The sequence below is a fragment of the Microchirus variegatus genome (assembly GCF_963457635.1).
Source record: "Microchirus variegatus genome assembly, chromosome: 23".
NCBI classification, from domain to species: Eukaryota; Metazoa; Chordata; class Actinopteri; order Pleuronectiformes; family Soleidae; genus Microchirus; species Microchirus variegatus.
In genome coordinates, this window is record NC_139824.1 from 4,999,929 (window position 1) to 5,015,687 (window position 15,759).

Below are 15,759 nucleotides of genomic sequence, written 5' to 3' on the forward strand. Positions count from 1 at the left end.
ATACAAACAATATTATTTTAAAAAATATAGTTTATCATCATTCATATTATCTTGGCTTAAATAAAAGCAGTCACTATTTACACATACATTTTTTGTGACAATAACAGACAGTTTCTGGTTTAAAAAAAAAAAAATCTCATCCTTGTTGTTTCCTCATCATCATCATCTCCTCCTCAGAGGCACTGGTGGAGAACCGCAACCATAAATATAAATTACCTTCAAATATTGAACAATTTGTCCTGATGATATCCAGAGAGAGGTGAGAAATTGGAACACACACTGTGCTCCTTCATTCATCAGTTCCTACCTTCTCACAAACCAGAAGCAGAGACATTGATTACTGTGATGAATAATGTTACTGGCTGCCTGATTTACTCACCCATGTCCTGCTCGGGCCACATGGGCCTGGATTAATGTAATTTGCACCCGAAATGCTATAACTCTAAGCTTCTTATTTCAATCGAATGCTTTTAAGCCCATATGTGGAATGATTGCAGAGCTAGCAGGGACTCTTAGCAGGTGATTGGAAGGTGTCGTGAAATGAGCAGACCTTGATCTCATTATGTGATCCAAACCTGTGATAGAATTTCAACTTTGGTAGCTGGTGGCAAGTAAGAGTAAGATAGGAAACAACGGAAACAGCCTCAACCAAACTGAAGGAAGAAGATAAATCTTGTCAGAATGTCAAAGAATCTCCAAAAGCAGCTGTCGAATCTTCAGTTTTTGCCACTGATTTCCTGAATCCATTTGATGCTGATTCCCAAATAGTCTGATTTCCATCTTGATTTAATTGTTACCATACCCATTTTGCTTGGTTATGAAAGAGATTTTCACAAAACTATTTATAAATTATAAATATTAATGTTGAAATTATAAATTCACCCCAAAGTAGTAACATTAATGCACATTTTATTTAAAATGGTCACACAATGCAACTGTGTAGCACAGTAGTCAGTGATCAGTCATTCACTCATCTGCCACTTTATCCTCCACATGCGGGTTGCTGGTGCCAATGCCACCTCACAGGGTAAAAGGCGGTGTACACCCTGGACAGGTCGCCAGTCCATCACAGGGCCACGTAGAGACAAACAAGCATTTACTCTCACACTCACGGTCAATTTAGAGTGTCAAATTTGCCTAATCCCCAAATCTGGATGTCCTAGAACTGTGGGAGGCAACCGGAGAACCCAGGGAAAACCCCCCCACACACAGGGAGAACATACAAACTCCATGCAGAAAGGCCCTTGTTCTGACCCTCGAGTGCAACACACTACACCAACCCACGTGGCCCAACTTAAAAACCCATTCAGTTCAAAATATACAGCCTAGAAGCACAACATACAGTTTGAAGGAATTACCAAGTCGCCCAGCAGAGGGCGATGTGAGCAGTCACAGTAGATGACACAAATGAGAACTGAAATGTCCTCCTGAGTGGACCTGTCTCGACACCAAAGCATCAAAAACAGTGTTTTTTCTGGTTCTGAACCAGCTCAGCTTGCAATAGCACAAGATTTCAGCACAGTCGTCTGGTGGGATTTTAGTATTTAAAGATCGATCTGAGGATGAATAAATGTTGGATCTTTGTTCTGTTCTGTGTAATACAGTAGGTAGGAATAGTACCAAAATATCCAGCTCCAACTGCTACGTACTTTGGCAGCCTTCACTCGTATGGTTAAGCTCCACCCATGACAGTCAGTTGATTGGGAGGCAGAAAAACATCACTTATATCAGTGTAAATATCTCATAGCAGTCGAGCCCACAGCCTATGCTCTCACACCCCACCTACCAAGTAAAGGTGCCGTTCTCAGTCGAAAAATAACCCTGACCCAGGGCTTTACCTTCTACAATTCTTTCTAAACCACACCGTACTCTCGCAAACTGAACCATAACATGATGGAAACACAGCACATGATTCAGAAAATCAATGTATTGTATTGAGCACAGATGTGTCATCAGTGGTAAACATTTGTGGTGTTCAGTGATCCTGAGAGAATCTTAAAAGAGTCACATAGATAAAAAAAAGTTGCCTCAGCATCTACATTCAGTGCCATGCAGCCAGCAAAAAAGAAACGTCTAGTATAAAAGTCTAAGTATATCAGAAATTACAATATATAAATAAATATTCATGAAACACATCCATGATGGCAGCTGTATAAAAGACCACCCTGACATTTCCTGTTTTCTTCTTTATATGGAATGGATTGTTTGCAGGAATTTCTGTTCACTGGCATGACTGTGTGTGTCATGTTTGTGCATGTGTGTGTGTGTGTGTGAGAGAGAGAGAGCTTATTCAGAGAATCAGTAATAAAGACTATTTCGTTAAAGTGTCATCAAGCTGGACACTGCATTTGGTTTGGTGACCTTGCTGCCTGTCCTCCAGTTGAGTCAGCCTGTCCTCCCTGTCATGGACATGCTCCGCCCCCACTCTCTGAGCTGTTTCCATGGCAGCAAAGTTGTGGTACCTGATAAAGCCCTCATCTGGATGGGGGGATGAAAAAAAACAAAAACTTTTTTTTAGTCTTTCTGCAGTTTGTGCATGAAACACCTGTTGTCTATTATAATGTTTAGTTACTTTGAACAACTGTGACAGCTTTTTCATAAATGTTGCTGATATTTCTATGAAGCACCGTCTTTGATTTTTCAAGAGCCTATGAAATAATTTTTATGACAGGATGTTATTTTTATTATGTCTGTTCATGCCAGAAAGATTTTAATGCATATTTATGCCATGTCACTCTCATAAACTGCTTCATTTCACCATTCAAAAATGTCTGATTATGCCCCATCAATCAACAGCAATAACATGTAAATTCATGTCAGTTCTCCATGAATAAATTTCCTCTACTAATTCATATCTGTCTCTAACAATCTTCATTATCAGACACTTTCTGTAAAACTGGGAAATAAGCAGCTGTTGCAGGACAATATCAGGGAAACCTATAAATGTTTGTAGATATTATATATAATATAGTTTTCCATTTGACCGATGGAGCCAGAGAGCTGAGATGTAAAAGCTGATGTTATTGCCCATTATCACAGAACAAAGAGAGAAAGGAGAGATCTGAAGCCATTTAAGGCTCTGTGTTTTTACTGCAGAGTCAGCAGAGTGTTACCTGTGACAGCATGGTGTGGCTCCTGCAGTAGCTCCCTGTTAGTTGTAGCCAGCAGTGGCCTAATAGGGATGTTGACATAATTAATAGCACTGTTGCTATGGAGACCAGCATCCAGGGACCCAGACGGAGCAGCTTCAGGAGAAAATTGGAACGTATCTAAAGGAAAAAAACAAACAAACAAAAGGAAAGCAGCACAGATCATCCTGGGCCAATAAAATGAACTATCAATTTACACTCACTGGCAACTTAATGTGGTTAAACTGCTTGTTAAGGCAAATATCTCAGCCAATCAAATGGCAGCAACTCAATGCATTTAGGCATGTAGACGTGGCCAAAACGACCTACTGAAGTTCAAATGGAATGGAACGTGTTAATGTAGGTTACCAGCCAGTGTGTACATAACCCTGTGCCTCTGTGGTCAATCCACTGCAGTGCAGAAACGATGCAGAAAGGCAGGCATCCATAAGCTCTCCAATAATACAGACTCACACATAAAAACAAACAATAAAAGATGATTAAAAAAAAAAGTATTATTCATGACTGTTAACTACTCAGAAACAGCATAAGCCTCTTACCGCAGGCTGGTGTTGGCCTGTACATGGTCAGGGTGATGGGTGGAGGTGGAGGACCAGGCGGAGGCAGAGAGGACAATGACTCCACACTGTCATCATGTTCCTCTCTCACATACAGAGGAGGATCTGACAACAAAGTTGTTTTGAACACATCACTATTTGACACAGACACAGTTTTAGTCTTAAATTCACACACTGTGACAGTCTCACAATGAATATAAATTTGACATGTGAAGCCCCATTTTGTCACGTCTGTCCAATCAAGTTTCCTTGGTTATGGTCATGTCCCTTTTCTTATACGAGCTCGCTCATTTTTTTAAAATTTTTTATGTTGAAATGTAGATGTTTTCATATTGTTTCAGGTGTCTTTCACTTCCTGTCTTCCCGTTCCACCTGTCTCTAAGTGTCCTCCCTCACCTCGTGTGTATTTACCTGCCCTTCCTTAGACTTCTTTGCCAGTTTGTCTTTGTCCTTTGAGTCTAGAACTCCAGCGTTTCTTTCTTCTGTGAGCTTTTTATACCCCTAGTCTGACCACTAACTACAATTTATCCTGCTGTTTTCTCAGACACTTCTGCTGTTGATTATATTCTTAAACCTTGAGGGTTTTTTCCTACTATGTTGTGCGTGTTTGGGTTCAACCTGTTCCTGCTTTTTAGAAGTTTAGACACTTATATATTTGCGACATCTTAACAGATCAGGATGACATTTGGCCATAAAGTCATCTAGCTCCAGTGGATAAAAATATGAAAAATGAATGTGCTGGTAGTGGTCTTGTTCTATTTCATCCTTACTGACCGCCAGAGGCGGTGCTTTAGCACTGAATATCTCCATCTCGCGCATGCGCAGGTCGAGTGTTTATACCAACAAAGTCACCCATGACCCCTGATGACGCCGGCTAGCCTATATCTTCCGGTGACATCAGAGGATCTGTTCCTTTTTTCTTCTCGCTTTCGCAGGTAGACGCATGTCAGCGAAATTCTAGCTGAACTAAAATCGTCCATTGCCGCTCCGTCGCTGGTAGCCTTGTGACAATCTGTCGGAGCTGCGAGCTGCTCGCCCTCCAAGGGCTGCGACGAGCGAAGACGGGAAGTTCGTCACGGTTCGCCGTGAACACCCCGAAATAGAAGTTGGATCAGCCGACGCTACAACTGGCTGAGTATACCAGGCGTCTTTCGCCTCCTTTGAGAATATGTCTGATCTGTAAAATTAAGTCGGTGAAGGCGTTGTGCTCGCTCTCTCCCGACATTTCTGTGTGTTACGGGCGCTAGCGGTTAGCATTGCCTGCTCGACCTAGCGTCTGTATAATCGGTACACAGCTGATCGTAAGCCCGCTTCGTTGCGGTCATATGTTGGTGAAGAAAGTGTACTCGCTTCCTCTCCCCACGTCTGTACTTCTCCTATATCTGTGAGTAATTGTACAACTTGTACCGCTTTTTATCTGTACTTTACCATGTTATGAAGACAGCGTGTGCGCTCTCTCGACATTTGCGTTTCTTGTTAAGGGCGCCTGCTTGACCAAGCGTCTGTGTAATCGCTACACCCGCCGGTTGTACCCACCTACAGTTGTAATCCTATGTTGGTGAAGAAAGTGTACCTGCTTCCTCTCCCCACGTCTGTACTTCTCCTATATCTGTGAGTAATTGTACAACTTGTACCGTTTTTTATCCGTACTTTTCGCATGTTATGAAGACAGCGACATTGTCGTCTCTAGCTAGCGGTCAGCATTGCTTTAATCGCTACACCGCCGGTTGTACCCACCTTCGGTTGTACTTTATATGTCGGTGAAGCCAGCGTACTCGCTCCCTCTCCCGAAATCTGTACTTATACTATATATGTGAGTAATTGTACAGCTTGTACCGTTTTTTATCTGTACTTTTCCATGTTATGAAGACAGCGTGTGCGCTCTCTCGACATTTGCGTTTCTTGTTAAGGGCGCCTGCTTGACCAAGCGTCTGTGTAATCGCTACACCCGCCGGTTGTACCCACCTACAGTTGTAATCCTATGTCGGTGATGAAAGTGTACTTGCTTCCTCTCCCGACATCTGTACTTATGCTATATATGTGAGTAATTGTACAACTTGTACCGTTTTTTATCCGTACTTTTCGCATGTTATGAAGACAGCGACATTGGCGTCTCTAGCTAGCGGTCAGCATTGCTTTAATCGCTACACCGCCGGTTGTACCCACCTTCGGTTGTACTTTATATGTCGGTGAAGCCAGCGTACTCGCTCCCTCTCCCGAAATCTGTACTTATACTATATATGTGAGTAATTGTACAGCTTGTACCGTTTTTTATCTGTACTTTTCCATGTTATGAAGACAGCGTGTGCGCTCTCTCCCGACATTGGCGTCTCTAGCTAGCGGTCAGCACTGCTTTAATCGCTACACCGCCGGTTGTACCCACCTTCGGTTGTACTCTATATGTCGGTGAAGCCAGCGTACTCGCTCCCTCTCCCAACATCTGTACCTGCTATACCTGCAGAGGCTTGACACAAAGTTTGTGTAATCGCCACACAATGGGTTGTACCCGCCTTTCGTTGTAGTTGTATGTTGGTGAAGCCTGTGTACTCGCTCCCTCTCCCGACATCCGTACTTATGCTGTATCTATGAGTAACAGTACAACGTGTACTGCCTCTCTCCTTTTTACTGTCATGTGTCGGCGCAGACAGCGTGTGCGCTCTCTCTTCGACATTTGTGTTTTTTAATTATAGGCACTAGTGTCAGCACTGCTGCTTAACTTAGCGTCTGCGTAATCTGTACATTATACATGTCAGTGAAGCCAGTGTACTCGCTCCCTCTCCTGACATCTGTACTACTGTTATCTGTGAGTAACTGTACAGTGAGTACTGTTTTGCGCTTTGTTTTTTTCTTTCATGTGTTGGTAAAGACAGCGTGTCCGCTCTCTCTCCCGACATTTTGGTTGTTGCGCTGGCGGTCAACATTGCTTGCTTGACCTAGCGTCTGCGTAATCGCTACACCGCTGTTTGTACCCACCTCCAGTTGTAGCCTCAAGTGAAGCCAGCGTACTCGCTCCCTCTCCTGACATCTGTATTTCTGCTATATCCGTAGGAGCTTGACCTAGAGTCTGTGTAATCGGTACACAGCTGGTTGTACCCGGCCCACCTCTCGTTGTGGTGGTATGTTTGTGAAGCCAGTGTACTCGCTCCCTCTTCCAACTTCGTACTTCTGCTGTATGTATGAGTAACTGTACGATGTGTACTGTCTCTCTTTTTTACTCTCCTGTGTCGGTGAAGACAGTGTGTGCGCTCCCTCTCCCCTGACATCTGTGGTTCTTAGTTACGGGCGCTAGTGTCAGCACTGCTTGCTTGACCTTGTGTATGTGTAATCGGTACATTATACATATGTCGGTGAAGCCAGTGTATTCGTTCCCTCTCCTGTCATCTGTACTACAGTTATCTGGGAGTAACTGTACAGTGAGTACCGCTTTTGCTTTGGGTTTTTACTGTGTTGATGATGATGATACACCGTTGGTTGTACTCTTCATTCTAGTCCCCTGTAGTTAGCGGACGTGTTCCACTAAGGCTAACTGTATTAGATACCTGTTGTGAAGGCGGTGTGTTTCACTCCCTTTCCCATCGCAGGTGTATACTACTACCTCTAGTAACAGCCACATCTTGAGCTGTGTTGCTAGGCGGGGATGGTTTGTATTCGGCGCAGCAAGCCGACCTTTTGCTGGTGAGGGCAGTGCTCTCGCTCCCACTCCCAGCATAGGCGGGTGCTGTTGCCCTCCAGGTAGCAGAAGTGTCCACTAATCCTAACTGTATTCGGCTGTGCGACACCTGTTGGTGAAGGCAGTGTGCTCGCTCCCTCTCCCATCACAGGTGTATACTACTTACCGTCAGTAACAGCCACATCGAGCTGCGTCTGCTCAGTGGTGACAGTCCGTATTGGCGCAGCAAGCTGACCTATGCTGGCGAAGGCAGTGCTCTCGCTCCCTCTCCCAGCATCTGTTGTTTTTTCCACTCTACAAACGCCGACTGTCACCATGCTTGGTGACCACTCCTACACGACCTGTATGGCCTCTCTGCAGGAAGACCCTCTTCATAGCCGTCCAGTTCTGGGACCGGTGCAGTGGACGAGGATTTTTCCGCTTCCCCGCTGCTACGGTCGAACCGGAGGAAGATGTGCTCTCCGTGGCGGCTTCAGCCACCGAGTTCACCAACTATGGGGCCAATGTGGTTCCCCAAGATGCTGCCTCGCACATCTCTGGGGTGAGCTCCCGCTCCCCAGCCAGCAGTGGCGGGTATAACTCCACGGGTGCCACCATTCGCATGGCCCCGCAGGCTCAGCCGGCTCCCGCCAGTGCCTCTTCAGGCGTGAACCAGCCCAGATCCCCCACTGTTTAGACTCGCCGCCAGTGGCAGGGCATGAAGATCCTCAGAGTGATTTTCACAATGAGCTGCTTGGTACCCTCTCAGAGTACACTTTTCTAGGGGGTTGACTCTGGATGCCGTTGCCACGAAGTCCTGTCCGTCACCTCGGCTTGTGGACGACATCCTCAGCCTCCTTCTCCTCTTCAGAAGGGCCGCTGCTTGCGCTACGCCCAGTATATGCGCCTCTTAGGCAAGCTAACAGCTTGTGGCTCCCTTAGGTCCACTGTCACTACGCCCCCTTCAGAGGTGGCCGAACAGTTTTCCACTTGTATGCCAAGTGGCACCAGCACAGGAAGCTTAAGGCATCGCAACGCTGCCTCCTTGGACTCCTGCCACCTCGGCCTGCTCTGGTCCCACGGAGGGTGAGATTGTTTCTTTTTCAGGGCACGCCCATGGGCTCCATTACATCCCTTCAGGAGACTGTCACACATGTATTCCTCACAGCTACGGGCAGTGCACATGGCACTGCAGCTTTTTCTTCAGTTCCTTCAGTAGAGGCATGTGCTAGTACGGTCAGACAATGTCTCAACCGTCTCTCTGACATAATTGCACACACTCTGATGTAGAGATGGTATTTAATATCTGGGATGTTTTCGGCAGGGCAGAGGTGGATCTCTTTGCCACAGAGGAGTCGACCCATTGCCCCCCTCTGGTTCTCCTTGACAGAGAAGGACAGCCCTTCTCAACCGCGAGGATGCTCTCGCCCACGATCGCCCAGAAGCTCTTATCTATGCCTTCACACAGAGCCGCTGATTCCTCAAACACTGCAGAGGGTCCTCCAGCAGGGCCACAACCTGCTACTGGTGCCCCCCCCCCTTTTCTGGCCAGGGATGACATGTTTTTCCTCTGCTGCACAGGCTCTGCTGCAGCTCACCGCGGTGTCTCCCTGACAGGTTGGATCTCCTGTCTCAGTTAGGGGGCCAGGTCTGGCATCCTGACCCTCATTGCCTCCAGCTCTGGGTCGGCCACTGCAGGGCACGACCTCTTGGCAGAGTGTTCAGACACAGCCCAATGTACCACGCTGAAAACTATGGAGCTTTCTACCCAAATGCAGTATGTGAACAGGTGTAAACCGTCTGCCTGGTGTTCCGACAGGGGCGAGGACCCCGTCTACTATACAACTACAACAATTCTGTAGTTCCTACAGCCACTCCCGAATGGCGGACGGGAGGGCTTATGTGGCGGTCTTTTCCTCTTGACACACTCAGGTCGATGACAACACCGTGGAGTGCCACAGACTCGTGTCCCTTTCCTTAAAGGAAGCCTCAAGGCTACAACTACCAAGGGTACAGAGAATTCTGGCTTGGGGTCTGCCCCCGGTGCTGCAACCCCCCCCCCCTTGAGGCCCTGAGTTGAAGACTGCCTTTCTCCTCACCATCACTGTAGTAAGGAGTGTTGAGGAGCTACATGCTCTCTCTGTGAGGGACTCATGTCTGAGGTCGAACTGATGGCTCAGGGGTCACTCTGTGGCCGAATACGGGCTTTTCTTCCCCAGGTTCTGTCATCGTCAAACCTGGCACAGTTTATCCTCCCAGCAGGGGAGAAAAGGTCAGGACGGCAGTGCCCTGTCCAGGCCTTAAGAGTCTATATAACTTCGACCGCGAGCCTGAGACGGTCAGAACAGCTGTTTCTCTACTACGGCGTCCTAATAAAGGCCGCGCTCCCTCCAAACAGCGACTCTCACACAGAATTATGGACGGCATCACTCAGGTGTACAAACACGGTGGTTATCCCCTGCCATCCGGGGGAGGTGCCACTCTATTAGGGCTGTCGCTACATCATGGGCGGCTCTGCACGGCGTGCCCCTGGTGGGCATCACCAGCTACCCTCTCCAGATTCTATAGGGTGAATGTGGCCACCCCCACCCACTGGGTGCGGCCCCGTTGCCGCCTCTACCCTTTACTCTCACTGAGGTATGTACTGGTATTCCTCGTGACTTTGTTGTTATGGTCATCCAGTGCTAAAGCACCGCCTCTGGCGCTCAGTAAGGATGAAATAGAACGAAAGTTACGTATGTAACTACGGTTCTATGAATCCTGGATGACCGCCAGAGCGTTCTGTCACTCAGAATCCTCGTGGTTTCTCGAGAAGATTCTGCAGGAACAGATCCTCTGATGTCACCGGAAGATATAGGCTAGCCGGCGTCATCAGGGGTCATGGGTGACTTTGTTGGTATAAACACTCGACCTGCGCATGCGCGAGATGGAGATATTCAGTGCTAAAGCACCGCCTCTGGCGGTCATCCAGGATTCATAGAACCGTAGTTACATACGTAACTTTCGTTTTATGTTGTATACCTCTGGTCCATTATCAGCTAATTGTTTTTTACATGTCAAAAATAAATGCCTCACTATGCTGTCAGTCTTTGCTGATACTTGATCGTTATCGCTCATACTTACACATGAGGACAGCACAGATCATTTCCACCATTTTTGACACTGTGTGACAGTTTAATCTGTAATAATTCATCATATTTTATAAAGAAAAATAATCCATGATGGGGAAATGTATACATGTTTTTGTTAAAGGCTTTAAAAGGAGCACAACGTACAGGGTTTTATTGCACTGTGATGTGGTGAAGGAATAGAAAGTGAGATAAACCGACCTTGTGTCTCCACACAAGAAGATAATCCTGATGATGTTGAGCAGGCAACCTAGAAAATAAATGATATTAAAATTACTGAAAGGGATTCATCATTTTTCTTCAGTAGCATGTTGTTAAAAATTATAGTTATCATTTTTAGGGAGGGGAAAAAATTTAAAATTATTCAGTCCTAATGAGTTCCAGCTTTTCGTTTTTTTTCAGAGGAAGACTGTGCTTTGAAAAACACAATAGCTGTTTTATAAGGCTCCTCTTTGACACTATCTAAAATAACATAGGCAGATTAATCCAGATAAATCTCACCTGTGTCAAGCATCGATTCCTCACTGAGCGCCACTGCTCTGGTGTAATGTAGTTGTCTGTAGCATGATTGCACTGGGGAGAGACACAGAAGAGGTTATCAGGTTTTCCACTGCAGCACTCAGTGTCGTTAGTGGCTAAAAGGGAAAAAAGGCAAGTCTTCAAAGTGGTGAAAAATGTGATAGTGAGAAGAGAAGAAAGTTAGAAAGTTTCTGTGGAGAGGAACTGAGAGGAGATTATGATGTAGCGCTGAGCGGATGGAGCTGTCACTTTTTAGAGGTGGCAGACAGGAGACAAAAGGGCAACTGTTCCAGTTTACCATTTTCTCCAGCACACAGCAGATAATTGCACATCAGGCTGGAACTTCAGGAGTTTTATCTGAAGTCCTGTGGTCTGTGAAAACTGTCAGAATGTAACCTCGGTAACAAAACCTGCATAGTGAAGTTACACAACATGATGGATAGGAGATTTTGGGGTTCATTTGTTGTTTTCCACCTACCCTCCATCCGTTGTGATGTACTGTCATTGCAGATAGACTCAAGTAGCCACCTCTTTTAGGACATCGACGAATGGAATACAGAACCTGTCGATCTAAAAACCTGTTTCCATACTCACATACTCACTCTCAGGACTTTAAGTTTCAATATCTGGCGATCTTTCAATATTACTGTGTGTTTTGACTGTGCAATAACACTCAAAGGACTGAGTTGAGTGAGTGGTGAGATTAAGGGTTAGTAAGGGTTATAGTAAGGCGCCTCACAAAGATCTAAAAACCAGTTTGTGTGTTTGTGTGCTGTGTAGATTATTGTCTGTTCACCTGCTCTGGGACTACACATGGAAGTTATCTAATAGAGAATTCTGGTACAAAAGCATCGTTTCTCTTCATGAGAGTAATGTATTTTTGTTAAACAAAGCAAACTTGACTAAACTCATTAATTTCCCCCCTTCACACCAGCTACACACACACACACACACACACATCACACCTACACATGCTGCCAGCTATCACAAGATGTGCTGCTTCCCCTCTTGCTCTCATAATACTCTGCTCGCTACAAGGAGCAAATAGATTTTCACAGCCCACCAGGAAATTAATTACATACAACGTGTTGAAGTGACTTTTTAGAGCCTTTGTGTTTTCAGACTCAAGTATCAAAGGAAAGCAACAATGGCTCTGAACAGGTTTGTGATGGAAACCTACACAGCTCTCCCTTTTTTTGTTGTTTTCACTGGTGGACGTGGACCAGAGCAAGTGTTTCTGTGAGACGAGACCTCCCGTCACGTTTCCACGCCCTGTGGTTTTTAAACCAAAGACGTTCAAGGTCACATAAGCCTGAGACAAAACTGCACCATATGGAAGAGTATGAGGAAACATGCTGTGTTGGCAAAGAGGAGCCTCAGCCCCACACAGCGATTCTGAAAACATGACACTGAAAATTAGATTTCAAATAATGACCAGTCATTGCAACTAACTAATTATTGAGATAATCAATTAATCTGTCAATTATAATATGATATATAATTATTAAAATTCTTGATTAATTAGGCCATAAAATGTCAAAGAATGTTGAAAAATGTTAATCTCTGTTTCCCTGTTGATGTTCTCAAATGTCTTGTTATTATTAATCTACCGATCATTGCAGTCTCAGCTGCCGAGCAAACACTGGTTGCCAGGTACGTCTGAGCTACAATGGCAGAGAAAACGGAACCTAAAAGACCTCGGTATGAATGTCAAAAAACGCCAAGACAAAGTTTGCGGCAAAGCAAGGGTCTATATAGGACAGGCTTTTGAATGGTGGAGAGAGTTGAAAGCTGAGAGGAATTTCAAAACGGATGCAGAATTGGCTACTCCTTCTTATATTTTGAACTGTCGAGTTCTGTTTTGAACTGTTCCCTCGGTTTTGGAGGTCCGTGTTCTCGGATTCGGGACTGTTTGCCTGGCACGGAGCACCAGGTGCTCTTACCGGTGTCATCTGAACCGCCGGTAAGAGCACACTCGGCTCCCCGGCGTGGGGACAACAGCGGTGATGGTTGTACAGGACGCCGCTACACGCTCCGGGCAGCTCGGTGGCGGTTCAGATGACACAAACCGGCGTGTGGTTTGTATTGGTCGAGCAGTTTACAAACCCGAGAGCGCGGATGTGGCAATTATTGTAAAACATTGTAATGAGTTCTTTGTTATATGCAGCAAAACAATCAGGAAATATTCAAAAAGAAGCTCTAATACTGACCTGCACCCTCTATATAGTGAACAGAGGTGAATTTTTATTGATATATAACGACTTATATATAAAGACTTTGTTTCATTTCACTACAGTGCTGAACTCCAAGGAAAATATTAAGAGTTAATGAATAATAACTAATGAGGAAAATATGTTTACATTTTATTGATTTATATCATTTAACTATTTAACCAAATCTCATCAAAATGATTAGAATCAGAAATATATATATATATATATATTTTTTTTTTTCTTTTTCTCTCCTTCTCTTTAAGAATGTAGCGAGAAGCAACTTCAAATGTTCATAGACAGATATTTCCTCTTATCATTAAACAACACTGAGTTAAAAATATATTTTTAGTTTCACAGAAGGCTAAAAAGAAAACATTATATATCCAGTGATGCTTCCTTTAATGTGCTACATGCTGCTTGGTGACTGGTTGAATAGTTTAAATACCTGTGCTTCCTCACAAAGCGGGTGTGCTGACAGGGATCTGGGTGTAGACCTTCCTTCGCTGTCCACAGAGGGCGCTTTCTCGCTGGCCCTGGGCTTTGATTGCTGCAACATGTCCTGAGGCTGAGCCCTAACACCTGCCCTGCAGCTGCTGCTGCTGCTCAATCCCTGACCACCACCTTCATCTCCACTGCTCCTGCTGTCCTTCCTCGGCTCAGGTGTGGCTCCCTGGGCTGAGTTTTCTTTCAGGGACAGAGTCTGTAGGAGACTCCTGGGCGTGTCATACCACGCCCTGAGCAGGTTGGGGATCTGGTAATCATCGCTATGCCGAACAGATGCACGTGAGCTTGATCTGGAGGCATTAGAGCGAGACGAGGTGCAGCAGTTAGCAGCAATGTGTTCTGGGGTAAGTGTGGACTGAAACGGAGATGCAGGAGGAGAAAGAGGTGAGGCTGGAGGTGAAGCAGGACGAGGGGCGGGTGGGCAGGTAGCTGCAGGGTCAACCTCCTCCCCTCCTCCCTGACTGGCTGCATCCAGGCTCCCTGTACATGAGGAGCAGCTTCCAGAGTAAGACGACTGACTGCCCGTTGCTATGCCAATCCCAGAGTCTAATGAGCTCTGTCGCCCACTGTCATGGAGACCACGAGAATGGAGCTGAGCAGAGGACGGACGAGTCCCAGCTCCTGCCATCATGGCACCGTAAAGTCTATCATCCGAAGTGGTCAAAGCCTTCACTGTGGAGGAGCTGGACACAGTCTCGCTGGACAGGTGCAGTCTAGCTAATGGTTCGGCCCAAAATGGAAGTCTTTTTCCATAGCTTGCATCAGATTGGCTGGAGGAGGAGCTGGAGATGCTGCTGCGGTCGTCCCCGGCAGCAGATGTGGTGGAGCTGTAAGTTGAGCCTAAAGAAGGAAGAGAAGGTCATCAGATTCTGAAGATGTGATGCTTTTTTATTGTTATAAGTGAGATACATACATTTTTTTACACCTGCTTTACACACATCATGTAATCAGTGGGAAATAAATCATGTCTTTTATTTGGCTCGGTACAAATTTTTATGATGCCATAAATCAATTTTCAATTAAGTGTTCTCATTTGCAAAAGTTCAGGTCAACTGCAGTCATTTTTATGCAGCAAGGACAAAAATGAGCTTTTGGCTTTAAAGAAAGGCTGCAGGCCAGAGTTCACTGTGCGACACACATATGTCTTATATTCTCACATACTGTAATAATGGCCAAAACCCACTGACGAAGCCTTTGTGTGAAAAGTCAAATTAAATCAAATATATTGTTTTTGTAAAATGCCAAATCATAAGATGCATTATCTCTAAGTACTTTTAACAGTGAAGCCAAAAACATAACAACATTGTAGAAAGATACATTTCTTCACCTTTATCATTTAGTAACTTCCGTAACTGGGTGAATTCCAATTCCTTGCTTAACCCTCAATCTTAACCCTCAATCTCAAAAATGTGCGCTCCCACAAGTGCAAGTGTAGTCCCGATTCTCAGAAAAATTAAGTTGAGGGGCAAGTTTAAGCACTTGGTGTTGTTTATGCTGTGTTCCATCTGCATTTACACCACTGGTGGAATCTCACAAGTGTTATCTTTAATGTAATCCACATAGAGCTTGTAACTGCAGGGATTTACTCTATTTAGTTTGGACATGTCATTTTCGAGCAGTGACTCCAAAAACAGGGAAGAAGAGGTTAATTTCCTTATTTGTGTTAGTTTAGTCTTTTTTTGGTGAGGTCCATTGTATAAGCCTAATGCTTCTTCCTAATATTAATATTATTCCCCCTCCACCCACCCCCTCTGTATTTTATGCCATAAAACTAAACTAAACTAAACATGTCATCTGGCATCAATGGGTGTTAAGAGATACTCCAAGGTTTCTTACGATCTAAATGGAGGCCAATGTAATTCCATTTAAAGTGACTATAGGGTAAGAAGTTACAGTTTATGCAGGTCTTAAATTCTCTGAGGCATTTGTGAAGTTTATCAACCTGATTTGTTTCCTCCACCTACAGAGATAAATAGAGCAGCGTGTCATCCACATAGCAATGGAAATTTATGTTGTGCTTTGAAAAAATAATGCCAGCAG

General features: G+C 45.0%; 1 protein-coding gene across 1 annotated transcript in view; it reads right to left on the minus strand.

The window, feature by feature from the left end:
- Positions 1-68: 68 nt before the first annotated feature.
- The window catches only part of LOC310943484 (protein Dok-7-like), a 34,832-nt gene continuing 19,141 nt past the window's right edge, over positions 69-15,759 (minus strand). The window contains exons 8-13 of the mRNA XM_083909070.1: positions 13,661-14,559; positions 10,985-11,056; positions 10,685-10,733; positions 3,689-3,811; positions 3,114-3,269; positions 69-2,478 (exon numbers count right to left, since the gene is read on the minus strand). Coding sequence (XP_083765196.1) covers positions 2,312-2,478; positions 3,114-3,269; positions 3,689-3,811; positions 10,685-10,733; positions 10,985-11,056; positions 13,661-14,559 — 1,466 coding nt within the window. The 3' untranslated portion in view covers positions 69-2,311. The remainder of the gene's footprint in view (positions 2,479-3,113; positions 3,270-3,688; positions 3,812-10,684; positions 10,734-10,984; positions 11,057-13,660; positions 14,560-15,759) is intronic.